This window comes from Perca flavescens, chromosome 8 (assembly GCF_004354835.1).
Source record: "Perca flavescens isolate YP-PL-M2 chromosome 8, PFLA_1.0, whole genome shotgun sequence".
Classification (NCBI taxonomy): Eukaryota; Metazoa; Chordata; class Actinopteri; order Perciformes; family Percidae; genus Perca; species Perca flavescens.
In genome coordinates this window covers 20902047-20929722 of record NC_041338.1, presented here as the reverse complement: position 1 = coordinate 20929722, position 27676 = coordinate 20902047, and the positions used below count along the sequence as shown (strand labels likewise).

The following is a 27676-nucleotide window of genomic DNA, read 5'->3' as shown; positions in this document are numbered from 1 at the left end:
CAGACGCTTTTCGACCACAAGTAGAGCCCATTTAGGCGAAAATTATTTTTTTAAGTAAATATTTCGCCACCTACCAACACTTGCCAAATTGAGAAAACAGTGGGAATGCCAGAAAGACTTCTACAAGGAAACACATTCACACATTCCTGGTGTGCACTGCTGAGAAGCTTTAAAAACCCAGAGATTAATCAGTTATTAACTTTTTAGGCATTTTCATATGTTAAGCATTTGCAAATACAGAGCATGATGAACATGGCACGATAAAAGATAACATGCTCCAGCAGCATTTAGCATGGTGATCATGGAAGGATCAGATATTACTTACACTGGAAGGCAAGAGTTAGTTACATCAGTCCCACACACTTACATTTTTAAATCCTAGATTCCTAAACTTGTCAGGGACTTAAAAAGATGAGTTTCAAAAGTCTTCCAGTCTCAATCCTACAGCTCTTCTTTCAAATAATTAGATGAGGATTAGAGTGAACATCCTCGTTTAAATAAATGTGTTCCATGAAGGATATATACTGCTAAATACAATTTTAGACCTTATTACATAACTATGAACCATTACAACAGTCAGGTCAGTGTGTCAGTGTCAAGAAAGAGAATACTAAAACATAATTAAAATATTTTCCAGATCCACAACACCTCGTGAGGTAGTGAAACAATTTTTCTTTTAAGCACTTCCAACCATTTTACTGAAAAGCCAGCCTTTACTATAAGCGACAACATAAAGACTGGTTAAATACATACTCAAATTATTTTCTGTTCCCTTGCATTGTACAGACATAAATACCATCACCTGATATTAGTAGTTTTGAAGTTACAGAAATAAAACAGAATTTCATCTGGAGACATTTCCAACATTTAGATCAGATCAATATTTTAACATAGCTCATGGTTAACCATTAAAAAAAGATTGTCATAGAAACACTTCTATTAATAGTTACCAGGATATCTATCACTTGCAGATGTCATAATGTGAAAAGTCTAATTTCTTTTTAGTTGTTGCAAATTTACCCTTTATACAGTTATTACTCTTTGGCTAGGCAGCGCTGAAAAGCTAATACAAAGACACATGTAAACAATGTATCCTCATTCTGCAATAATCAGTGATAGTGTAAACATTACAACTGGTAGAAACTTTGGTGAAAAACAGTCTTAGGTGTTTTTACTCTCGTAAACAGGAGTCCATGTCAGAAGTCTATGTCTAGATACGGGCGAGGAAGCCCAGATTGAGGCTCGCAGGGATCTGGATGGTCTCCAGAGCCACAGAGGAGGGTGTGAAGGGGAGGGTGACGGAAAAGATCTTCTTGCCATCCATCATCAAAGTGGATGACTCAACTCTGTCTTTTAAAAGGTTCTAAAATGTAAAAAAAATAAATAAATAAATAAATAAATAAATGCAGATATAGCAACAAAAAAACAAACAAGCGGTACTAAATACAAGACTAAATATAAAAGAGCCCTGCATTCTTGTAGCCTCGTGAGACCGTCCTGATCTCACAAGCTCCAGTTTTCCACTCGCAGATCAGTCTGGCATCTTGAGATAGAGAAAATTTGGAGCCATTCGCCAAACGACCGACCAATCAGTGTTGGTTTTGAGGCGGGTTTAGGTGTGACCCACGAGAAGTGACTGTTCAGTCTAAACAACATGGCAGCTTCCACGGATGAGATGAGCGTAGCTATTGCGCTAGTTTTATCCAAATTAGAAAGTATTTCTTCATTGAAAGAAGAGCAAAAAATGGCACTAGAGGCTTTTCTCGGAGGAAAAGATGTTTTTGCTCTTCTCCCGACTGGTTTCAGCAAGAGTTTGATCCGATTGGTTGATTTGGCCTATGTTGGTGATAGACGGATGGTTTATCCAATTAGCTAACCAGTATTTTCGCTCCTTCCCAAAAGTTCTCCAACGGAAAGTTCCCAGATGGATATGCCGAGCAAATGCAAAGCAATCCATCTGGCGGAGTCAGGTTAGCATTCTTGCCCACACTTACAAAACCTCTACTCACTTTAATAGTTGTGATGAAAGTGGTCGGCACTCGCTCTTCAAACTCAATCACTGGGGTGTACAAGGTCAATACTTTTACAATCTGCAAAGAGAAACACAATGATGAAAGCAGGAGCAGCATATCATGTCTACTGATTAAGAAGGCATAACATTTACTGATGATGGACCTGTGCTGTGGTGAGGGCAGAACACATTGTGCAAATAGTTTGTGCGTCTTCCTCAGTTTTCTTCTTGATCTGTAGGAGCTGTGCAGCCTGTACAAGAGGCTCCAGAGTCTCCTTGGCACCACAGTCTGCAAGCTCCCTCTCTGCCAGCCATTCTTCCAACTGCCAAACATTGTACCTAAAGCCAGAGGCATTGGACAAACAATTGAGACTGAACCAAGGTATGGTCTAGCAAGGTCCAATCTGTTCTGTGACACCAGAGTATGAGACCCTGTACTGCACGTGTAAATATGTCTGTGCATCATTATAACCAAGTCAAAAAGACTTGAAAATGACCTTCAAATCAAATATTTAAAATATGAATTAAGTAAAACAAAATGGCAATTCATTCAGATTTTTAGGCTAGCAAATTCAGATGACTTCATATTTGGTGATAGAATATAAAAGTGGTACACATTCTGAATTATCACTTAACAAACTGGAAGTTACCAGCTCCTCTTTAAGCATCGCTCCTCTGACATAAAGACAAAAATGAAGGGTGCACTGTGACACTCTGCCCACGGGTTTTACCTACACACCTCAATCCACATTCTTCTGCCTCTCTAATTTCACTGCATAAAGTATAATAACAGGCCAAAGGCCATTTTATGCCATACCTGATCTGCAGGCCTTTACTCCAGGAGCACATGTCCTTCCGCAGCAGCAGGTGGTTGAGTGTGACCGCACAGATGATGTAAAACTGCTGCTTGACCACCTGTTTAATGAGGTCCAAGTCCATCCCGTGCTGACTCATGGTGGTGTAGAAGAGGCCAAGACGCTGCAGCAGGACTTCCACTGTAACAGCCGGCTCTGGGAAACTGGTGCTTCTCTTCCTCAGGCCTGTGGGTTTGGACCCCAAAACACCCTGGATTGTCTCGTGCTCCAGCATGCTTGCCACTACACACAAGACACAAATTGAGGAAAAATACATTTCATGTGGTTCCGTAATGGTCAGGAGAAGAACACATTTAGTTAATATGTATGGTGAGATTATGCCTCCTCACCAATCAGGGGCTGCAGGATGTCCTCCATGCATTTGATGAGCTGGCGGTAAATTTGGATGGCTAGATCACCAAAAACCTGCTGGTACTCTGACAGTTCAAAGTTGGCTAGGCACTGCTCATTTTGCTTAGCTGTGTTGTGCGTTATGAAGGCCTAGAGCATAAAGAGGTTGTACAGACATCCAGGGTTAATTAAGGAACATGTTCAGCTGTAAACATAACTCTGGCATCAAAGCTTCCTCAGGCTTACCTCATCTCCACCGTACTGCTTCAGACAGTGCATCAATCGGCATGTGTTGGCAAGCCAGAAAGACACCGCTTCAAAATCCTTTCCTCTCCTCTATAGAAACAGTGTAAGATTAATTCAAAACAAAAGCATCAGTCACTTTCTTTATACATATCAAAGTTATATACTACACCTTAATGACCCTCTTGATGCTGCTGATGGTGGAATTGAGCAGAGTACTGACTCTCTGATCATCATTCACATTGTCTGCATATCGTACACACATGAAGATGATGTAAGCCGGAAGTCCAGGAGTGAAGCTGACTGCTACACCACGAGGCTTCAGATCTGAGAAGATTACAACAATTCAAAGCAAAATACACAATTAATGTGTCCCAGATCAATAAAAACATTTGCATGCATGCATAAAATCCAGGTCAGAAAATCATTTGCATGAGCAAAACAGGTTTAACATACCTTCGACCAGATTCTTAAGCAAGCGGCTCTCGTCACCCTCCCTGTACTCCAACATGCCCCGGTACTCTTTCTCCTTGCGGGTGATATTCACCGCTCTGACAGGAGCGCTCATCACAGGAGCTTTATTCTTTTGCTGAGCACTCGCTAAATACAACAGAGACACAATTTAAGAAATCACAGGATTGATGCTGTACAAAAGTCATTTAAGAAAATGTACTGTATAAACACAATCAATGCCATGTGATTACCTTCAAAATCTTCAACTTTTTTAATGTAAAGTTTAAGTTGTTTTTTTAACTTGCGCATGGTTTTGTCTTGTAGCTCTTGCTGTTTCATGAGTTCCTAAAATGATGTAAACAAACTAGATTAGTGTGAGGGCAAACTTTCATACAGTGTTAATTTTTTTTTTTTTTTTTTTTTTAACTGTGGAATTCTTTTTGTTACGTAGAAACTCTTTAAAAAATGTCTTAAATCATAAAAACACGTATCTCTTTTGTGTTTTTATATTACTGTGAAAATCCCAATCTTTCCTTAAAGAACAATACATTGAATCCCATTAGGAAAAAGTAAACTATAAGAGGGCCCTTTCAATTACAGATCCAGTATTAGAGAGAGACATTTAACTGTTTACTATGAAGGAACTCTGCATGAAATATAATTACACAGTCGTAATAATTGATAAAAGGCAGAGTGACCAGTGAGTGAGCAGACCCACCAGGTTGTCATTGGTGAGCAGTGTGATCTCGTTCTTCAGGCTCGCATCAATACGGGCATCTTCAGGCAGGAGGAGGCTCTGGGCCAGCAGCTTCTGCTGTTGCTCCTTTTCAGCCTTCAACTTCTTCACCTCCTCATGCAGCTTCCTATACTCCTCATTGTGAACACGTTCCTGCTCCTGCATCTGGCCCTCCAGAAGTCTGGAAGATGGAGGGACAGTATTCAATTCCATGAGACATGGTTGTGCTTGAATGCACTAACCAACTACAGAATATTGTTTCATTACCTATTGGTCTCTTTCAAGCCTTCATAAGCCAGCCACAGCTCTCCATCTTCATTCAGTGTATGGATGCCAGTGGACCTGAGGAACAGCATCAGAGAATTTAAATAACACTTAACTGTACCACCTGATGGATTTCAAGTGGAGTGGGAGCCACACGTCTTACCTGTCAACATCTTGAAATGAGGGAATTTCACTTAGATCTAATTTCACACCTTCCCCGAGCACAGAGTCCTAGAGAACAGTTCATATGGGATAGATTATATTTCGGTATTGTCAGATGTCTGTTGCATTAAATGCAAAAATACTAAATATGAATGTAGTAATTGTAACAATGTAATTTACTTTCTCACCTTGTGTTTAAGGGCCTCTTGGCGGACCATATGTGACCGGAGGAGCAGCACTTCCTCTTTTCGCATCTCCAGCTCCTCATTGGAAGAACTGAGGTGATCCAGCAGTATGTTGTAGGGCAGAGAGCCAGGGATAGGGGGCGCCAATTCACTATTCTCATTGGTCAGAGACTTCCGCAGCTGGTTTAGATCCTGCTTCAACTTCTTGTTCTCAGCCTCCAGTTCTTGTCGCTAAGACATTTAGTGAAACAAACTATTAAAACATCCACAAAATAATTTTTGTCTCTATTCGCCGTTACATTAGAAATCAGAAAGTTTTAAGGTATATTAATGGGATGAGTCTTTTAGGACATCTCCTTTCAGGATGTTGGAAGAGATCTTGCTTGGATCCCAATACATGTACCTGACAAAGTTATACCTTCAGTGTCTCCAAGTCCAGCTCTGCTCTGCCAACAGTTCTCTGCTCCTCCGCCTCCTTTTTAAAAAAAAACAATATACACATAATGTAAATGCCAACCATTCAACCAAAACAGAACAAATAACTTATTTCATACACAACTCTTCTGTCGATTTAGTAATTTCACCAGTAAGAAACAATACTGGTGTTTCTGTCCATACTTCTGCCCTTTCTTGTTGGGCATCTTCTCTGTTATCCAGCTGCTGCCATAGTGACCGGTTTTCCTGCTCCAGTTCCTTCACTCTTCTCTGGAGCTTCAGAAGGACCGGCAGGTCCACCGTTGCCTGGGTCTTATCCTAACAAAACACAGCAGGCATTAGTTGATGAATCTCTTCACAAACTAACTAGAATGCTGCACTAATAGGATTATAACACAGACAAGGCCGGAAAAAAAAAATAAAAACTTCCCACAGCTGCGTCAAGGAATAAGTGTCCAGTGTTTTGTAACTACTTGTAATCTAACTATTCACAGTGATAATTTAATCACTGACATTATAACTGACTCGTCAGTTAAGCAGCTGTTTGTAGGTGACACCAATGTTTCCAACATCAAAACCAGAATTTGTTAACTGACTGTGTTCACACCACAGCTGCTATTCTTTCATAGAAAATACAAATGTTTTACAGCCACCTTGAAGCGCACAGGGGGTGAGCCTTTCATACTCAAAAAGATACATTTTGGGCCTGTATATGTATCACTTTAAGGCAATAGTGATACTGCACCATGATATTGTGTAGTTTTCCACATTACCTCTGTTTGTATGGAGCAGTCTTCTCCCTCAGTAGAGCCTAAGCTCTGACTAAACTCAGATGAGTTGCTGCTGTAGTTGGAGTCGGTCCTATTGTGACCAGATTTGCTTGAACTCTGGTTAGGTGTGGGAAAAATAAAAACACATTACAGAAGGAAGTAGCCAGACCTAAACTTGTTCCATCATGATGAACATTTTTCAAATGTCACATATAATTTGTACACTGACATTGTGTTAACATTTCACTTGTTACATATTGGTACAGGTGACTGGTTTCTGTATCTCTGTAAACTATTGTCACCATGTAAAAAAGTTTTACATGAACCAGTGAACTTCTTAATTTAAGTTATTCTGGTTTGTTAAACCCTCTTGAAATTGCCATGTTGTTAGAATCCACAAATTACGATTGAATAAAAAAATTACGATGAATAAAATGAAAAATGCAGATGCAATGTCAACACTGTGACACTGAATGAAGTGTTCCTCACCGTGCTGAGATTCATCTCTTCCTTCAGGTCTCTGTGCCGCTCCTCCAGATGCAGGTTTTCACTCAACAGACTTTGGTAGCGAGAGCGCTCTTCAGTTAAGTCCTTTTCCAGCTGTTCTGCATTCTCAACGTAAGTTTTAATATCTGAAACAAAACAGTTTTTTTTTTTAAATGCAGCAATTGCTTGAGGCTTGAGGGGGTTTGAGGTGAACTGCTCAGTACCTGTTAACTGATGGGCTTGTTCCAGGATTAGTTTGTTCAGCTCATCTTTCTCGCTGTTCAACAAGCTGTTCTTCATATTAAGGTCTTCTACCACCTGATCGAGAGAGTGGGTAAAATAATGCAATCTTAGTCTTTATTCCCATTTAATTTGGTTTATGAGGTTCTAGAAACCAACAAAAATGGAGCAAAGTAAGTTCATAAAATGTAATTACACGTTTTTATTTGGCATTTCATACGGTCCTTTTGTAGCTCAAATGTTTCCTTTTTCAGAACATTTTGGTCATTAGCAAACTTAAAAATCATAAATCAATTACGGTCTGTGTGATCATCTTAAAGCATAAACATAAACATAAATATATGAAAAATTTTAAAAAGCCCACAAATTAATGGAAACACAATTTGAGCGATGACAGATCAACTGATTGGTGAGAAACCCTGACGGAAATTAACAAACCTCTGCTGTCCGGCTTAGTGTGGAAAATAACAGTTTGAGTGTGTGGTACAATATGATTTTAACTAAATGTCATCAAGGGCACTAATGTATCTCCACCAATGCAATGTCATCAATCCTATCGATTACCATTCCAGATAATTAAAGAAAGAGCGCTGTGTAGAAAATTCTAGTGAAGTTGCCCAGCAGTCAAGTTGGATAAATCTAGATGAAGTAGGCCTACCTGTTGTGTCTGCTCCTTGTATACCTTGGTCTGCGCTTCAAGGTCTTCTTTCTCTCTGCGGGTGTTTTCCAGCTCGTGCTGAAGGAAGGAGAGCTTCTCCAGCAGAGAGGGAACCGTCACTGCCTTGGCTTTGGCCTCCTGTTCTGATCTACGTAGGCTTTCGATCTCTCTGCTCTGTTTCTCTCTCTCCATAGTCTGGGTCTTCTCCACAGCATTCAGCCTCTCACTGAGCTCTCTGTTCTCTTTATGCTGCAGGGGGAGAAACACACATGCGGTGCATGTGATACGACAACTCCCAATGACCCAGTGTTTCTCCAAGCTACAGTTTGTTTTTTTAATGGTACATTCCAGAGTAAATAACTACCTAACACAAAAAAGTAGATACTGACACATACTCACACAATACACACCTGCTCATTTATCTTGTGCTGCAACTGCATAATCTTGTTCTCCATGCCAACGTTGAGCTTCTTGAAGCGCTCCACAGAGCGCGCCTCCACTTTCAGCTTCTTCAATTCCTTCTTGGCCTTTATGCGACGTACACAGCTCTGCAGCAGGACGATGGCAGCCACGGTGCGTCTGAAATGCTGTCTAGCCAGCCAGCCTTTCACCCATTTCTGGAGGACAACAGCTTTTTGCTCAAACACCAACTGTGAAAAAAGACAAATATGGAATGTCAATTTTATAAGTGAAATGGTAATGACAGGACTTGCAATAAGTGAATGCAAGAGGTGACGTGGAAGTCCAGGGGCCACGTGTACAACATTTTAGATTCTCTCTTAAACGTGATGGTAAGATTATTTCTACATAAAAAAAATAAATAAAAAAAAAGGGATTAAAATGAAAATAAATTGCGATAGTTTCGGTCTTACATACATGTTGCCAGTCCAATTCACAGTTTTAAACGTAAACATTCAAAATGCGTCAGCTTATTTCCTGTTTCAGTCAAGGAAACTTATAAAATGTAAAAGGTTCCTTGTTGCAGTGTATGTGAATGACAAGCTGTTACAGAGCAATGCAATTCCAGTGAAACTTAACATTTTATTTAAAAGTGTAAACAAGGTCAACAAGGCCAGAATTAATATTGTCGGTCTTTATTCACGACTTAATGATTAAAAATCCTACACAGCGATCAAGGTTTAGGAAGTGCAAACAATCTGGTGTACTGCTGCTACAAGGTTTCACTGCCTCAACAATGTACGTAACGGAACCTGGCACATCTGGGCTTCCTTTGAGCTGGGAACCTTTCCATATTGTATTCAAGAGGCAATAATTCCTGGTCTTGGTGGGACCTATTAAATCCAGTATGGTTATTGTAATATGCAACTATTAAGTTCCTCTATGGGTTGAGAAAAATCCCATTCAAGCTCCAGAAAACAGACTTATAAATACCCAACAGGCAAGCTAAAAATCAAGGCTGATATTGATATTGCCTCCTGGAATTATGTTTGTAAAATTAAATTTTGACTATAAACCTTCCAGTAAAGGTGACCTTACAAGTGTGGAATTATAAAATAACATACCGGTATCATCCTCAAGCATCAAGCACGGCATTACCTTATAGTACTGCTTTCTAGCCATGTAGGCCCTCAAGATGCACTGAATAGTGATAGCTGCAGAGCGCTGCTGCTGGTAGCGTCTCCTGGTCACCCACATACGCACGTTCCGCTGAATGATAATAGCTGCTCTGGTTCTTCGCAGAAACGTAACATAACTGACAGGGGGGAAAAAACAGGTAAGAAATATGCTACGTATATCAGCTAGAAGTTGATATCTTTCAACTTCTTATTTTGCTGTGGTTTGACGTCTCCACTCACCAGCGTGCCTGGTGTCCCCGTACATGTCTCTGTATGGTGATAGCAGATTCCCTCATCCTTAGGTACTTTTTGCGGGCCAGCCAGCAGCGGATAGTCTTCTGGATGCGGACACACGCCATACGCAGCTTGTCAGAACGCAGCTTCTCCAGGTAAGCCACCTGACCAGCCCTGAAGAAGATCTTGGTTTTGCCAAACTTATACTTATCCTGGTTCTAGGAAGAAAACAGAATATACATTAGCAAATATAATATGTAATGTTTCTGTGCAAGTTACATTTATTTTGTTACTGGCATTATGGGAATGCTGTTATACAATGCAGACATACCTTTATAAGTTTTTCCAGGAGATTTTTGCAGGTTTGTTTTCTGTCAAGAAGCACATCCTTTTGCTTCATGAGGACCCGATAACGATTAAAGAATTCCTGATAGGTCCATCTGCAATATTCATGTTAATAAGACAATTTGGAGAGATTATTTTTTATAGGTCTATGTAATGTAAACATATAAACTGCCCATGGCCCTGTGCTCTGTACCAGGTGCAGTTGTTGATATGCTACCTAGATGGGAAGCCTGCTGCCGATATCCGGATTGTTTCGAGGATGCCACATGCTCGAAGCTGCTGCACTGCCCTCATAGGATCCATGCTTTATAAAAGATAAAATACAAACAAGTTTTACAAAAAGGAACGTACTACTATTTCATATGTGCTTGTTGCAGATAATCATATGAAACAGAAGAGTGAAATCACCCTCACATGAATGGAGATTTGTGGTCATTTGGCTTGATGCAGCGTACGTAGTGAGGAGTTGTAGCATTTAGTGTGTCCATCAGCAAATGTAGAGACTGTCGAAACTGAGTAAAAAGACAACGATAAATCCTTGATGAGTTTGGAAATACATGAATTATAAAAATGTGCTTGAACATTCGGTTTAAATGTCAAATATCAGCTTTTGAATGACAATGCATACAGTACATCACTTAGAAAGGACTGGTAGTTATTTATTTCCTTAAAGGCACTTCAATCTGACCAGCTGAGGAAACCATTCATTTAAATATGATTTTCCATAACTTCTCCACAAAATAGGTTTTAATAATGCATTTTCCCCACACAATCAAATGTCATGTCTCCTGCTCATTATGCTCTCACCTGCAGTCCAACAGTCTTCTTATTATCCCTCGGAGTCTGACCGGTCCTTCCAGTGACACTAGCCCGCTTGTTCGTAGAACTCGTTGCCTTCTCATCATCCTCAAACAGCTTCAGCAACCAAACAACCTGAAAAGATATTTTTTTCAGAGATCAACAGCAACAAAATACAAAGTCAATATCATTGAACAGCAGATGGCAGTGTTTTCAATAGGAAATTCAAAAGTGGGTGTATTTCCTCCAAAAGTTGTGGTAGAACAATTCTAGGGTGTACCCAGGGACTTGCAACACAAAATATACGTATATACTTTTTTTTTTCTCAACTTTTTCAGTTGAGGAGGTGTTGACCTCGACAAACTAACTAATTAGGAAGCACTAGGAAGTGCAAATATAAATAACTATTTATAAACCATTTCACCTTGCTCTTTTTCAGAACATTTATCTGCTCCTCATTGACTGTGTCCTTGTTTTTCTCCAGGAAACCCTCACACTGGTACTCCACCTAGGCACAAAGGACCAAGTCACACAGTGTTCTTTCACTAAAAGGTGATTTTCATCATTCAAAGTTTGAAGTGGACTGAATAGTACTGCTCTAATAAAGATAATCTAGAATCATCAAACATTTGTGGTGAAGGTATATCATTCTTTGAGACTTTTTCACATTTGCTCTTAGAAAACATGAGTCATCCATCCATCTGCTGACCACTGAGATGTAATGCCTCAGCATGAGACAGCTGTGTTATACCTTATCTGCAAAGTGGCGGATGATGAAAGCTCTGTTTGATAATCTGGGTTTATCAAAGTAAGCATTCTGCTTCTTCAGCAGGGTGTTGTACAGTTTCTGGGCCCATGTGTCATCAGAGCCTTTGGGCATCTATTGAAACAGGAAGAGCTGACACATCAGTTAGTCATGGCCTTAGTCATAACTTCCAAATAGAGCATGGTGGAGATTCCTCCAGCGGAAAGTAGCTGAATGGAACAAAATGAAATAAAACTGGCATTTTACTTTGCACTCTTCATCCAGAAGGTCCAGAACACCCAGCTTGGCTTCAATGAGATCAATACATTGCTGGTTGTCGTCAAAGTCAATCAATGTCCAGGGAATCTCCTCTTTCATGTACTCGTCTTGCTCCAGTTTAAAGACATGCTGCAGGGAGGGATAGCTGGAAATGATTTATGTGTACGTTTTGACTACAAAATGAAGGTGTTAAGCAAGAAAAGACACATACCAGGTTGAACTGTTGTTGAAGCTTCTCATTGGCATAATTGATGCAAAACTGTTCAAAGCTGTTGACATCAAATGTTTCAAACCTGAAGAAAAATACATGTTTAAATTAAAACATGTCCATCCAGGGAACAATACCACAAACCTGGAGCCTCATTTATCAACCGTGCGTACGCACGGATGTGTGCGTATGTAGTGCGTAAGAACATTGCCACGCAAAGTGGGGTTTTTACCAACTTGTACCTACACTTGAGAATGTGTGGAAATATAAGCACAGCTCTGGCCATGCCTACGAACAGAATCTAGTGGTAGAATAGCGACACTACAAATAAAAAGCATTTAAGAGTGTCACAGTATGCATAACGCAATCAACATTCACATATGTCCTGTTTCCTTTTATTAGAAAACACTCAAGTAGTCATTTGTCTAATTTTAAACAGACAAGTTGCCTTATTGGTGTCAAACCCAATAAAAAGACAGCTGTGACAAATGTTTGAAATATAGTGCAATGGCTTATGTTATGGCAAGACATTGCAAACAATGCGCTCAAAGATTGCGTTGATCTGCTTGGCGAGGGCACAGAGTGGCTTCTAAGTAGGGGGCGCTTCCCCAAAAATGTACTGCTGGATTTTGGTCGTGATATTCGTGACCTTCTCCCATGCAGCATTTTTTCTTTTGTTTGTAATCCCTCCTGCACTGAGTGAACCAAACAATATTTGTTGGTTAGATTCAACCTCATCTACCAGTTTGAGAAGTTCCTCTTCTTTGCTCTCTTTGCCATTATTCTTATGAGGGAAAAAACACATTCACGTGGTTGATAAAGGAATGTGTGGTTATCATATATGGTTGATTGGAGGCGTTTCTGAATGCAAATGGCCTAATCGTGAACGAGCATGGTCGTTAAGAATAGGTGGGATTTATCAAGATTGATTACGTACTGATGTGCGTACGATTGGCTTGCGCACATTTGATAAATGCAGATTTTTTTGTACTTAAGCACATACTAAATTGAATTCGTAAGATAGAATTTAGAACATTTTCTATGCACTGTTGATAAATGAGGTCCCTGGAGATGAAAACATACCCGTAAATGTCGAGCACACCAATGAAGGAGTGCTGTTTTGCTGCAGACTTTAAGGCATTGTTAATACTGGCCACAATCCAGCTGAAGAGTCCAGCATAGATGTGTTTGGCCAGGGCGTCTCGGCCATTGACCGCATTCATTTTGGAGACAGACTTGACATAGGTTTCTGTAGTCGTCTTGAGTTTCCTGTGACATAACCAGTGGGCCATTTCTTCACAGGGCACCCCCATCAACTCACAAAACACCATCAGGTGGACATTGTCTGGCTGGAAATACATTAACAATAATGAACTACGGGTACAGATCTGCAAATCTTCAATACAATATCCAGACATAAAATTAACCAAATAAACTAGCCAAAATACTCATTTTTTTGTGTTCAGGGGTAATCAGTGTTTACCAAGATGCTGCATCTGTCTGCTGACTGATCTTTCACCTCCACATTGCTAAGATGGAGAATAGCTGCCAAAATCTGGTAAATTGCCATTTGATCACTTTCACTGATTCCTACAATGAAAACAGAACAATAATACAATGAATAATGATCAATTATGTAAGGACATCCGGAAACAAAACAAAAAATAATGTCCATAAAACATGATGTAACTGCAAACCTTATTGAAAAGCAATTAGCACTCACCTAACAGGGAGAAAGCCCTCCTGGTATTGCACATCTCTTTGGCATCATCCACTCCATCGATGACTGGGCTCTGACCCTGGTTAGTACAGTGGAAGTCATCTGCGCAACCTTCAAACATTAATCATATTAAATATTGTACTTAATAGATGAGATAGAGCTGTTTGTTTGTTTTCTACTACTAAATCCTGCTAATCCTTTTAATGACTCTCATACCTAAATCAAAGGCTTTGAACTCTGGTAAATGTGAAGAGGCACACAGCTGGTAGAATATATGGTAGTTCCTTTCATCGTGGGCCTAAAAGTAGCCCAAAGAGATGTAAAATGAAAGCCAAGTAAATTAAATAACAACTGCAAACACTTTCAGTAAAACGGATACCTCTGTCAACTGTAGCTGCATAAACGGCAAGCACATTGCCAAACCCAGACTTAAGCTGAGATCAAGTTTTCTCTTAAAAACACAGTTGACAGTTGCTTAGAAAACCCAATATATTGCCATTTTTCTGAGTCAAGGGGTCTGAGGCAGGCTAAACTTTGTGTTGTTTATGTTGTTTTTTATTACGTTGCTAAGATATACACATTTTGCATGCATATTAGAGTGTATTAAATCAATTAACTGTGAAGAGGACCACAGATGATAGAATGGCCACATTCAAACACTGAAAGTAGTCACCTAAAGACATGCAAGCTAAAACCATACCAATGACATTTACCTGAAACACAACTCTAGACTTTTCCAGTAAGTAGGTTCTCATGTTAGCCCCAATTATACAATGCTGCTTATCAAACCCAATCTCAATGTACTTCCCAAAGCGACTGCTGTTGTCATTCCTTGTTGTCTTGGCATTCCCAAAAGCCTAGAAGAAACACACAAAAGGCTCTCAGTAACCTGTCATTATAGAATTTTGTCTTATTATCATGCAGTGTTAAACGTTACCTCCATGATGGGGCTGGAGGCAAGGACTCTCTCCTCAACACTGGCTTCATCAGAGGAGCAGCTGACTGTGGCAAAGTAACGCATAGCGTACTTAGCAGAGACAGTTTTGCCAGCTCCTGACTCACCACTCACTATGATGGATTGGTTTCTATTATCTCTGTGTAAAAAATATGTGATGACATACAGATTAAATATCAGCTAAAAAGACATTTAGAGTATCAGCATAAAAGTAAATTTACATTTAATTTGCTTTAAATCTAAAATGAAATGTATTTGGGGGTTACAAAACCTAGCCATCTGTTTGTATGCTTCCTCTGCTACTGCAAATATATGGGGGTCCATGTCTCCCATGTTTTGCCCACTGTATGCATTGATGATGTCCGATTCATAGATGGGCAGGCTCTCATAAGGATTAATGGCAACCAGGACAATTCCTAAATACCACAAGGAGAAAAATTTGCAGTTAGACAGAGATTAAAAACAGCATAAACATATCTAATGTTATCTGACATGGATTCAAATGAATGAACAGTGAACCTTGAAAGTAGTTATTTTGTGTACATTGTCCCAAATTCATGTAATACATTTTAGTGTGTGTTCCTTTAAGAGCAGCCTGCCCATGATGTACTGTAGATTATCGCGTTAGAGCGTAAAGTGAGCTGGGCTCCAAAGTCTACAGTGACAGTGATAGTGTGAGTCAAAGGAGATGAAGCTCATTACCACAGTATGTGTAAATCAACTTGGAGTCGGTAAAGCGCACTTTAAGGTTGTGTAGCACTGCAGGCTCATGCAGGTAGCTGAGAGCTGTGAGGTCATTTTCCCCCACCAGGATGTTAGGGTTTCTTAGTGGTGGCAGGTTGTTGGTTCGGGGGTCTATTTTGTATTCCACCTCCTAGAAAAGACACCAGAAGTTGGGTATAAGTACCCACAGTATGAGAACGATAGTAATTTGCTTCCATTTAAGAAAAACTGCAAAAACTGTTAGGACAACCAGTGGAAAACAGACAACAAACAAGAAAAAATAGACAGTTAAGCAATACAGTCTTAGCATCAGTTGTACTTCATGTTAAAGTTAACTAACAACCACTGTGCTTGGCTTGTTCATGTTCACTCATACTTTGGCCTTATTTCCATACCTGAAGTGCATGCCCAAACTCGACATCACAGCTGCAGGTAGCAACAGCACTAAGTGAAAAATGTACCGTTTATACATTTTCATCAGTCCATCATCTATTTTGAACCCAGTACATTACACTGGCTTATTATATTCAAAGTTTTGCAGAGTTGCATACAGAGGCACAAGGTGTTTGTCTTGACTGGGAATCTATGTGCATTTACCAAACACCACAGCTGCCTCAAATAATCCCACAGCACACAGAGATTTAGGAGGCTCCATTGCCTAGTGTTTTAGCAGAGAAATATGTGCATAGCTCTCTGACAGAACATCACACCCATTTCCACCTCAGTGACTCTATCTCCCAGAGTATGACTGTGTGTGTGTGTGTGTGTGTGTGTGTGTGTGTGTGTGTGTGTGTGTGTGTGTGTCTCATTTGCCTGTCTCACCGTGCCATCATCCAGCTGCAGAGTCAGCTTCTGGTCGCCAGGAGTGTAATCTTTGACAAGCTCTGCTGACTTCCACACTTCTTCTGCATCTGGCAGCCATACACGGGCAAACTGATGGACACAGAGAGAAACCGGGTCAGAGCCATTCAACCACTGCATTTACAGTAACACAGTCTTTTACAAAACCACAGCAAAACTGTAGTGACATGTAGGCTACCTCAGGAAAATGGAAAGCTAACTTGAAGTCAGCAGACAGCAGTCATGCGTGTAATGTGGATGGATATGGGGTACTTTAAGTAGCAGACGGATTTAAAAAAAAAAAAGCAATACATTAAAATAAAAAAATAAATAAAAAGCTGTTCTGTTAACACCTCTAAGTGACTGGTAGGAATAAACCATTCTTGAAAGATACATTCAAGTGAACTAGCATAACTTTAGCTAGATAAAACCGTTGGATAATCGTCACTAATTCAGTATGCCTACCTTGGCGTAAAGTTCAGAGGCTGCCATGTCTTAGTCGCTCAGTGAGCCCTCAGAAACTTTTCTCTGCCCGCAGAGAGAAGATACAACATTTAAGTAACTCCCAGAGTAGAAAACGTGAACTGTTTTGAGTTCCTTTCCTGGGTTCGGTGCTCTGAGCCGGGAGGAGAGTTCTACTAACATTACTGTTAACAACAGTTGTCTGCCTGTCAGCCGCGCTTGCCCTGACACGTTTTGCTCTCGTGCGTCTTGCGTGCCTCCCAGCGGCCAACGCGCTCGTAACATACTGTCTATGGTAACAATGTCAATGGTAACAACTACCTGAGGAGAACATGGAGGAGAAGGCTGAGGTGGTGTGAACATTCCTGGTGGAAAAAGTATTCAGATCCTTTACTTAAGTAGAAGTAGGCCTACTTATACCACACTTTAAAAATACTCTGTCACAGGTAAAAGTCCTGCATTGAAAATGTTAAAAGTAGTACTCAATGCAGAAAAATCCTCACATTTTAGAAACTGGAAACGATTAAAACAGTTCTGTCAGTCAACTAAGTGTTTAATCGTCTAATCATTTCCGCTGTACTTATGTAGGCCTATATATTGTTGGGTAGTTTAATTTATAATTAAAAACAAAATTACAAACGTGTTTTCTGTGCAAAAATCTTAATTTGTAAAATAACTAAAGTCGACAGATTAATGTAGTTGAGTAAAAAGTAAAATATTTCCTTCTGAAATGTAGTGGGGTAGAAGTAGAAAGTGGCATGAAAAGAAAAGACACCTCAAATTTGTACTCTAGTACGTTACTTGAGTAAATGTAGGCTACTTACTGTAATTACATTCCAGCACTGATTACTGCCATACTGATACATGTGCATTATTGATACTGGGAAATGGAAAATCACACCACGTTAGAGGACTGTTATCTACTTTTGCTGAATGTCATTATAGTTAATCCTAATTTGTTTATTATCAAAACCAGATCACATCAGAAAAAAAGTTAGTATTGCTATCTAAAATTATATTGTGATTTAAGACTTGTTGATAACCAGGGATGTAACTGAGCAATCATGCAGTAAAGCTTTATCATGAGATTATGATGAACTACAAATAGGATAACAAACATTCTTACAGTCCACTAACATAAATCAGGGGGTAATTTAGTGAGCTAGAAAGTCGGTTATTGAATTGATTTCAAATGGGAGAGTTTAAATTTCACTTCTCATTTTCAAATTGCAATTTCACAATATCCATTTGTCTTTGCTTCAATATCCAATTTCCTTTTCACATTACATCATGGTATGGTTATCCTGAGTACTAAAATGTTTGCCAGTTTCTTTTTTAATTGGTCCCCTTTTAATTTTAAATACTGGGTAAAATGACCCTCCGCCTTCCCACTCCTTTAACTGACCAGGGTTCTGCTCTGTACTGTAATTAGACTGCATTTGAGGTTCTGACCCTTAAGAACTTCCATTTGTGAAACTCAATTACACCACTTGCTACATTTCATACAAAAATATACTTACACAGGAATTTCTGACAGCATTTACATGGCAGGGTAAGGCTTTACATGCTAGTTTAGACTCATGTCCACACCTGTATATGAAGTAGTTTACCTCCACAATAAAATAGCAGGTATTGGTCAAAGCATCAATCAAATAACATTAAAATGGGTGCATGCTACATATGTATTTTTTACTGCTCTTTTGCTGCTCTGGTTACTTGCCATGAATCAAGTATCCATTATGGTTACCTTGTGTTGTAATTATTCCAACGCTTAAATAAATGTTCCTTAATAACAGGAAAATATGAAAAGGTTAGTAAAAATTGGCTAATATAATGAAAATACACAAACGGGTATTGGATTCTGAAATTTTTAGAATACTGCACCCCATGGTTGAAAGCATATTTTTAATCTTCTTTGGCTTCTACTTGAGTACAACATAAACTGGGCTATTTTTAATGCAGGTAGTTTAAGTAACATCTGAGTGTAAAAATAAATTCAAGGACACAATCAATTAAATAAGTGTACTTATAAGATATTATGCAAAACTATTTTATTTACAAACAAATGGCACAGTGCAACTGCACAGTAAATGCACATGCACACTCCAGACAGGTCATGAGAGTTTCTTTCCATAAAATCTTAAGTGATTCCAGTCAGACAGTGACAGACATTTCAGGCAATTTATAACTAAGATTCTTACTGAGGGAGCAAATATTGCTCAAGAGGAACGTTTCATTACTTTTAAGGCCATTTTAGAGGTCAGGATGACATGGAGACCAGCAGCAAGTCCTTGCAAACCAATGTCACTAAAATGAATTAAAATACAACTGGCTACAAAGTGTGTGTGTGTGATCTAATCTTCAGTACTTTGAAAGTACAGAATCAAACAGCTTCACAGAGTGAGGAAGGGACAACAATTAAGGATTAGAAAACAAAAACAAGGATTATGTCACTTTTCACTATTTAAACAGACATGCCTCCAAACTGAAAGGCAAATCTGTAAATTACACTTCTACTTCACACATACATCAATGCAAACTGTCTGTAGTCATAACTCCATTTTTGAATCCGCAATTATCAGCAACATGGTGGAACATGATCCTCTGCACATGCTCTTCAGCTGCTGTTAGACAGGCGATGTGTAATGGAGGCATATATCCTTAAAAGTGAAAATGTTATGTGAGCATAAGATAGCATTAACTTCCATTCATATTTATAGTTGTATAATCAATGACTAGTCTTTTTTAGGATCTTGAGAAACACATTCAGCTACCATTTTTTGTTGGATTTAACTAAATGGCAATTTAGTGCCTGACAGTTGCCAATTGTTCTCAAGAATTTGGCTTGATACATAACTTGTTCATAGAGAATACATTTAAAAGGGATAAATAAACAAAAATGTAAACGGCAGGTAGATATGAAGTGGGGGTTGGAATGAAAACAAAACAGTAAACATAAAACCATCAACCAGCCAGTTTGCTGGCCACGATTGAAGTCTTTCTTTGAGGCAAGTCCTGAGGTGTTGGGATGTGCCCCCCAGTGATCTCAGTCTTCTCCGTTGGGGCTGATGGCAACTGTTTATTCTTCATTTTTGCCTTGGCCATGTTGTAGTCACCAGAGTCAAAATACTTTGGCTGGACAAACGAGAAGATATAAAAGTGAGAACATTGTAAGGCTGGTATTTATTAAATGAGGCGCTAGACAGTTTTAGGTATGAAAACGCACCCCCTTCTGAAGTCTTTTCCTGAGTAAGTCTGAACCGCCAGGCTTGGCTCCCAGGTTAGGATACCTGGCCTTCAGTTTGGCCTCCTCCGCTTTCTCTGGACTGATTACTTTGTCCTCCATTTCCTGCAGAAAGAGCACAGTGTATGGATGGAAAATGCTTCACTTAACTTGAAGGGGGAAACATTTCGTTTAAAGTGCATACGACATAAGTGATTGATGAAACTCCAAAATACTCTGACAGCAGCAGCAGTTACAACTAAAAAATTTTTTTTACAATATGCAGGCGTCGCCATGCGGGAAAACTCCAACTGGTGTTTGCACTAGCATTAATCCTGCCAATTAACTTAGCTAGCTAGCATGTTTAGATAAGAGCATTAATCAATTTCAGCGAAGCTATCAATCAATTTACAAGTGATTGTGGCTACCTAAGATACTCATCGGCCCCCAAAACAGCAGGATTTTTGCTTTGCTTTGACAATAAACGCTAGATGCTAATCAGCTAATTACTTGGCGGTAGCATCGCTGATGACATTCGCCAAGAGTAGCTACTGGCTAACTAGCTTGCCGCTAGCCGCATGCTAATATACCAGATTCGACGTGCTAGCAGCACTGGCTAACCAACGTTAGTTAAAATAGCTGTTCGTCTTCATTACAATCTACCTGCTGTTCCTCCGAAGTCCTCGTTCCGTCAACCTCCTCGGACATAGCTGTATTGAATCCCTGCTTTGCTCGCAAAACTGCGGGTGTAACGTCACGTTAGCCGTTTAACCAGCTCTTCTGGAAGATGAAAGGTGGCACTGGGAGAGACTGGGCGGGGGCGAGGGTAGCAGCCTGTCATGCAGCCTGTCCAGCAACAGGCCGAGGAATCGATGCCAGAGATGCAGATGGGAGGCAGACTGGGACCATCAGATCCTTTTATGTGTCAAGCGCGACAATAGTATTAAATATTACCTTAAGTCTTGTAAAATCATTTTACAATCTGTACAGTAAAAAGCGCATTAAAAAAAAGTGGTGACATGCCATGTGCTTTTATACATGTTGCGTTAATTCATGTCTCTATGCTTTGAAAGTGCATAGACATCAAATCTTCATCTGTACTTCTGGTGAAAATGTTTCTCCCTCAATGAACATTTAATTTAGAGAAATTCCTATTTAAGACTTTCTATTGACTCATTAAAACACAATCAACATTATTGGCAGATCAATTCGTAAGAATCTTTAAAAACCTTTATTTCAACCTAGAAGATAAAAGGTTATGCATTTATTTTTATAGCATTTCTTGTCAATAGTCCACATGCTGTCATAGGTGGTAAAGGCCAATCAGACTAACTTTCACATTAGTCAAATTACTCAAATAACCTTAATCCATAAATAGTCTCATACGTATAAAAGGGTAAGTAAAATTAAATGTATCTTTAATTAATGTTGTGAATAAGTTGGTCTGATAACTTGTGGTTAAATGAGCGACATAAGTGCAAATGATGAACATAGGCCAACTGTTTGCTGATAGCATACACTACACTTACAGTATGTTAGACATGTAAATCCTATTCAATGAGGTGCTTCCATTACACATTTGTGTGCAGTCTAGGAAAGTGCAGCCAACCTTGTCTTTCTCCATAATTGGCTTCATACTAACACAATCAACATCAGAAATGAAAGGTAACACAAAAGTAAAATTTGTTATAGTTTCTCATACTTCTGACATTATTTTATTGATATGGCACCAACTTAGGTTTTAATTTAGCAATGGTCATAGTTGGGTCAATGGCACAGAAAAACGGAAACAAAAACAGAACATCACCCACAATATGTTTATTACTTTTTTGTTGGTTACCTTTTAAAATGTTCTGCATACAGTTTACTATGCAACAGGATAGAGTAAATTCTTTACACAGGAAAAAAAAAAATAGCTGGGAGATATGTGGATAATTGCTGCCACTTTGGAGGCAGATTTTTATTAGATCAATGCTTTTAACTGAATGCATTACTGTGTCCATCATCAGCCATTTGGAAATTTTATTCCAGAACAGAAGTACAATATAGTACGAGGCCGACTTGCTCACGAAAGTCATCCCACAAACAAAACTCCTTGGGTATAAGATTAGTTATCATCCCCCATGTCCACGTCCTCTTGTAACTTCTGCACCATTTTGGCTTCCAATTGTTTGGCCTTTCCTGTAAAAAAAAACAAAGCAAAGAGAGTTTTAAGAATGCTGAAATCTCAGACTAATCATATTCATTATGCAGTATTTTGTTTTTCCCCAAATGGATTGTCTTTTTTAATAATTAATAAATGACAAATATCCATCACTACATTCAGTGTTTTCCCTGGATTTGAGGAAGACTTACATAGGTGCACATATTTGTGTCCACCTATAGGTATTGTTTGTTCAGTGTATCAAGCTGCATTGTCTACTTTGTACTAAAAGGGTGACGTGCTGTGCAGTGTGCAAAATCATTGTCAACAATTTAAATTCCTTGTACATAATTACATTATTATTATACTGGTGTATAATCTGGCCGTTACCTACAGTGTTGGGAAAGTTCACTTTCTACATAAACTAGTTCAAAGTTCAGTTCACAAACTTTAAAATGAACTAGTTCAGTTTACACTTCCAAATTTTGAACTAAGTTCCAAAAGTGAACCAGTTCATAGTTCTTTTCTCCATATGTCGCAAGCTATTATTGGTTATACTGGTGTTGCCAGATTGGGTGTTTTATCCGCTACATATTAAGGCCCGTTTACGCCGTTTTTTAGCCAGGTTTTCGCCTATAAGGCTCTACAGAAATCTGGCACCCTATTGAACGAAGTTAAACTGAGAGAACGAACGAGTTGACAGTAACGTTTATCAGGCAGTAATTGGCTACAATACGTTCAGTTCATGTTCACCCAAAATATGAACGCGTTCAGGGTAGGCCTGCACGATTCGGGGAGAAATATGAATCACGATTTTTTAGCTTAGAATTGATATCACGATTCTCTGCCACGATGTGTAATGTTAATTGCACACATGAACCATAACAAAACAAAAAAAATTGGCAGTACCAAACATAGATTTTTTAGCACCTAGAGCACATTGCGCATCACCACAAGCCTGTAAACCTAGAGGCTTCAATTAATAAAGAAAATAGAGTAAATACTGGCCATTTAAGTACAGTAGGCTACCAAAAATAGTGACATAACCTATTGAACTAAATATGGCCCTGATACAGGCTCTATCTGAACTCCTTGAACATGTCTTTACATAATTAAAACATGCCAATCAACATGCTGCAGCTACAGCTTCAGTCTCTAGAGAAATGGAGTTTGTTAATTGCCAATTAAGTACACTATCAAAAACAGAATGATTTCTTTGCACACTCTTTAACTGCTTGCCTTTTATATAATTAACATTCAACTGGCCATTCAAGTAGGTTACCAAAAATAGAAGTTTAACGCACTGCGCTGAATATGGCCCTGAACATGGCTGTAAATAGGCTAATTGAAACGTCTTTTGGACCTCTTGCCTTGTACAGCTTCTTCGTATTGCAGTTTGTAGTGAGGTTTGAGGTGCTGGTAAAGCCTTGTGGTGTTACTTTGCGGTGCTGCAACGAGGGCAAAGCATGCCTTGCAAATCACATAAGACTGACCCTCGTCGTCTTGCTTGAATCCAAAATACTTCCACACCAACGAATGTGAGCCTTTTTTCGGAACGAGTTCGGTTTGAGACTGAGTGGTTGGCTGATTCTCGTCACTAGTACCTGGGTTTTCATCAGTATCCATTTGGTTTATTTCCAAACTTCCGCGCTCGACGAGTGAAACACGTGACTAAAAGGCGCTTTGTCATTGGCTGAGGGTGAAGCCCTGAACTGTGTGAGAGATGTCCTACCAAAATAAAAAGGTCCAAAATCCCCCCCAAAATTTTTCTCTTCTTTTTTTTTTATTTAATTGAAGTCATTTAAAAATTAAATCGTGAACAGGGTGAATCGAGATTTTATAACGATTTATCGTGCAGGCCTAGTTCAGGGACAACACTGGTTACCTATACTACTGACTCTTAAAAATTCTTACCTGCATGCGGTGCTTTGATAAGGTGAATATTTTTCTTCACTTCCGTGATGGCCTCTTCCTTCTCCAACTGTTTGCCCTTCTTTAGTCTATCAAGTGGAGACAAAAACATTAAAAAGGTGAGCTAAACACTGTCAAGACCATAAATGTTATAGAAAAACTGTTTAACACTAACTGGTTGATGTACAATGCAAAAAAAGTTAACTCAAAAGATACAACCAAGAATGAACTCAAAATGGTTTGCTCACCTGTTCATGATAAATCTTGCCTGTCGTTTCTGTTTTATTTCTTCCACCCTCTTCATTGCTTCCACTGTATAAATTAAAAAAGTGACAAATGACTCTTCAGTTCAAAAATAAATTGACAAAACATTTTCACAGCAAGTATACTGTATATGTGAGAAATACAATTCTACATTACCTGTCTTGTCCCACAGATTCCTGTTATATTTAACAGGTATATTTCTACGTTTCTCAAACTCCAATGCGTTATCCTGAAAGAGAGCATGTTTGTTGGTTAGGTAAAAGTAAAACAAATGTATGACAGATATTGCTCCATAACCAACTCACCACTGTCAGCTCCTTTCCTGATGCCTTTCTGAATGCCTTGGTCCATCTTGTTTTTCTTGGGTTACGCTTCTTCTTGAAGTTCTTGTGGCATTTTGATCTGCAAAATCTGAATGACTACATATATTTAAAAAGGAGGGACAGAAAAACATAATTTGAGGTTCAACTCAAGAAGAAACAACAGGATTACAAATGGATATTAAAAAGGTAGACCTGTAAGGTTTTTTTTTGCCAAGAGGATAAAAGGAGTTTGGGATTGTGATATAATATGGTTTTATAAAGTTGAGGTGCAAATTACAAGAAAAAAAGACATTTTGACATTACATTTGTTGAAATGTACACACACTATCTTTATACATATTTATTAATATCGGCCAGCATATCATCCGATATTATTATCTTATTATATATCAGGCCGTAGAGAAACGTATTCGATTCCTCTGTATGTCTGGCACATATTGCAGAATTGACAACAAAGTTGACTTGACTTATTACAAATACACCAGTATTACCATTAATAATAATGCATTTTATTTATATAGCACTTTTTTCAACACTCAAAAACAAGAAGAAAGAAGAAATCCACACACTAAAAATACACAGGTCTTGTAAGTAATGGGAAACTGAAGTAAAAAAAATTCTAAAAAGGTATGTTTGAGTAAGGTTTACAAAACAGTGTTGCCATAACAGTCTGTCCATTTGAGACCTAAGATTGAGAAAGCAAGTTCATTTAACTGTAAAATGTCTCACGGAGTACATATCTCAGTCACAAAAACGTTTATGTTATGAGTTTATAAAATATTATTTAATGTATCAATTTTACTAACACTTCAAGATCAGCCTAAAATTATAAAATATTTAATGTATCAATTTTACTAACACTTCAAGATCAGCCTAAAAATATTTTTTATTATAAAAAGCTATAGCCCTAATATCCGTTTTTAGTAACAGAATGCACATTTACATAACATAGCTTAATAATTATGAATGTAAGAAAAAAACGTTAATTATGAAACAAAATTCAGTAATAAACACTAAGTTTAAAAACTAGTGGGGTTTTAGAAACTTTACTAATTAAAATGTGTATGTATGTATGTATGTATGTGTATATATATATATACACACACACAAATTAAATCACAAAGTAAAAAAGATGACGTAATTATTAGCCCTTGAATACTACCCTTGTTAAGCTTGTTTTATCTTTGTTGTGACCGTCTGCCAGGTGTAAAATAAGTAACGTTGCGTAATATTGAGGCCTTAAACATTAATACAAAGTTTGAAAAATATCGCTGACACAATCTTAGCAAACATAAGCTTCACAGAGATAGAATTAATGTTCACATCAACAACTGTGGGGGTGTTTATGATTTGTCCACAGTGTGACGTTAACGCTAGCCCCCGCGAGGGCGCAACAATTACTCCAAGCAATACCCAAGGCCCTGCTAGTTAAATGTCCGGACTCTTCATTAACTCGATTTTTATCAAAGGCACCATGGATAACATTTCAAAAAATATTATGTTAACTGTATGTGCTTCAACTCCACGTTTTAAATCAGTGAGCACGGCGGTAATTAATCATCACGTTGAGTTTTATACGGTCTGTCTGAAACTAAAATCCTGTCTTGATCCCACGTGAGCGACTACAGCACGTTATGTTAGCAAGCTAAGGTTAGCCAGGTAGCTAACGGACCAAGACTGACAGTCAAACACCAGCTTCTGTTAAAGTTACAAAGTTATTCAGGCAGAAAGACAGTATCATACCTTGCAGTCGTTTCGTACAAACATCACCCCATGCCCGGGGTACACTGGTCCCGAGCAGAAATAACATTTTTCGATGCGCATTTTCACAGCAGAGACGCTGCGTGCGACTACCGATAAAAACAAGACCGTCCGTCTTCTTCTTCTTCTTCTTCTTCTTCTTCTTTAGACACTGGCAGCTGAAAGCGCCTTGTAGAGTTTGCCTGCCCCCTGCTGGATCCTCGGTCTTCTTCTTCTTCTTCTTCTTCTTCTTCTTCTTCTTTGAAATTTTACGGCAGCCGGCAGCCAATACGTTGCATTGCTGCCATCTACGGAACTAGCACCTTAATGCACTATATCCGATGATACAGTCCAGTCTATTAAAAATGTGAAAAAACAACGTCTTCCCCTCCCGCTTGATCCTAATTCTAAAATACTTTTCATTGACACTTCTTCCAAGCCAAGTCCTTGCAAATTTCTGAGTAGATCTTGTCTTTGATGGTCATAATTTCCACAAGAAATCAAAACATGTTGCACTGTCTCCGGATCCTGACATGAACACAAACCACTCTGGTGCTTACCTAAAATAAATAAATTGCTATTCAGAAACGTGTGACCAATCTTCATTCTAGAAATAATAACCTCGTCCCTACGTCTACCCTCCCTTCTTGTACAAACATTAACTGAGTCAGTGACCTTACTAGAGATTGAGAATAAATGCCTGTCTTTATGTGGATCCTCGGTCACACCAACATTTCTACTTTCAACTTCAAAGTCTATGGATGCAGCCGGCATCTGTAATGTTGCATTGCTGCCACCTTTTGGAACTAAAATGCTTTACATGAATAATTAAGTTCAGCGTTTGTAAACATTTCTCTTGCAGTGAGGATAAGTGAGTATGGTGGAAAAATAACCCAAGTATATTATTACCTCACATTGTCCATTATCACCTGTTTTATACAGTCTATGATTATGAAATGTCCTTATATCTATGGAGCCCCAAAGTGTTCAATCTGAAATACATACAAAATAAGACATTATGAAATAAATAACTGTATGAATAAAAAGAGTAAAGTACATAAATAAACCATTAACTTGTAAAATAAATTAATGACTTAACTCATTACTATTACATTTTCTTTGTTTCAAATTTTGATTTACATGTATATTGGAGTTCACTTTTATTTCAGTATAGAGATATTAATTTAAATATTCCCCTTTCAAAAACTTTGTTCTTATTTCATAATGGCCATTCTTTTTAATTATCCATAACTGACAAATATCCATCATCACTACATTCAGTGTTTTCCCCAGGTTTGAGGAAGACTTGCATTGGTGCACATATTTGTGTCCACCCTT

General features: G+C 38.6%; 3 protein-coding genes across 4 annotated transcripts; all 3 read right to left on the bottom strand.

Annotated features, from left to right (window-relative positions):
- Nucleotides 1-147: 147 nt before the first annotated feature.
- LOC114559874 (unconventional myosin-Va) lies at nt 148-17055 on the bottom strand. Of its 2 annotated transcripts, none has more exons than XM_028584860.1 (40): nt 16738-17055; nt 16255-16365; nt 15412-15583; nt 14981-15125; nt 14692-14848; nt 14468-14611; nt 13971-14052; nt 13758-13865; nt 13518-13624; nt 13118-13383; nt 12038-12119; nt 11815-11955; nt 11554-11682; nt 11227-11310; nt 10812-10937; nt 10419-10516; nt 10222-10308; nt 9991-10099; nt 9666-9877; nt 9406-9562; nt 8259-8498; nt 7849-8097; nt 7175-7268; nt 6954-7096; nt 6468-6581; nt 5878-6012; nt 5678-5734; nt 5263-5490; nt 5076-5143; nt 4916-4990; nt 4631-4829; nt 4164-4257; nt 3916-4059; nt 3632-3786; nt 3463-3552; nt 3216-3366; nt 2829-3108; nt 2176-2350; nt 2010-2090; nt 148-1363 (listed from the first exon to the last, which is right to left on the bottom strand). In XM_028584860.1, the coding sequence occupies exons 1-40, from the start codon at nt 16762-16764 to the stop codon at nt 1211-1213; spliced, it is 5469 nt and encodes a 1822-aa protein (XP_028440661.1). In that variant the 5' UTR covers nt 16765-17055; the 3' UTR covers nt 148-1210. The 2 variants fall into 2 exon arrangements, with proteins under 2 accessions (XP_028440661.1, XP_028440663.1); XM_028584862.1 differs by having other exon boundaries at nt 7873-8097.
- Nucleotides 17056-18763: 1708 nt separating this feature from the next.
- LOC114560054 (cAMP-regulated phosphoprotein 19) lies at nt 18764-20860 on the bottom strand. The gene is made up of 3 exons (XM_028585203.1): nt 20621-20860; nt 19961-20083; nt 18764-19869 (listed from the first exon to the last, which is right to left on the bottom strand). Exons 1-3 carry the CDS (start codon nt 20663-20665, stop codon nt 19699-19701), a joined length of 339 nt encoding a protein of 112 aa, XP_028441004.1. The 5' UTR covers nt 20666-20860; the 3' UTR covers nt 18764-19698.
- A 788-nt stretch (nt 20861-21648) lies between these two features.
- Nucleotides 21649-26512, bottom strand: rsl24d1 (ribosomal L24 domain containing 1). Its single transcript, XM_028585091.1, has 6 exons — nt 26342-26512; nt 24581-24694; nt 24432-24504; nt 24260-24323; nt 24015-24100; nt 21649-22138 (listed from the first exon to the last, which is right to left on the bottom strand). The coding sequence occupies exons 1-6, from the start codon at nt 26420-26422 to the stop codon at nt 22065-22067; spliced, it is 492 nt and encodes a 163-aa protein (XP_028440892.1). The 5' UTR covers nt 26423-26512; the 3' UTR covers nt 21649-22064.
- Nucleotides 26513-27676: the final 1164 nt, after the last annotated feature.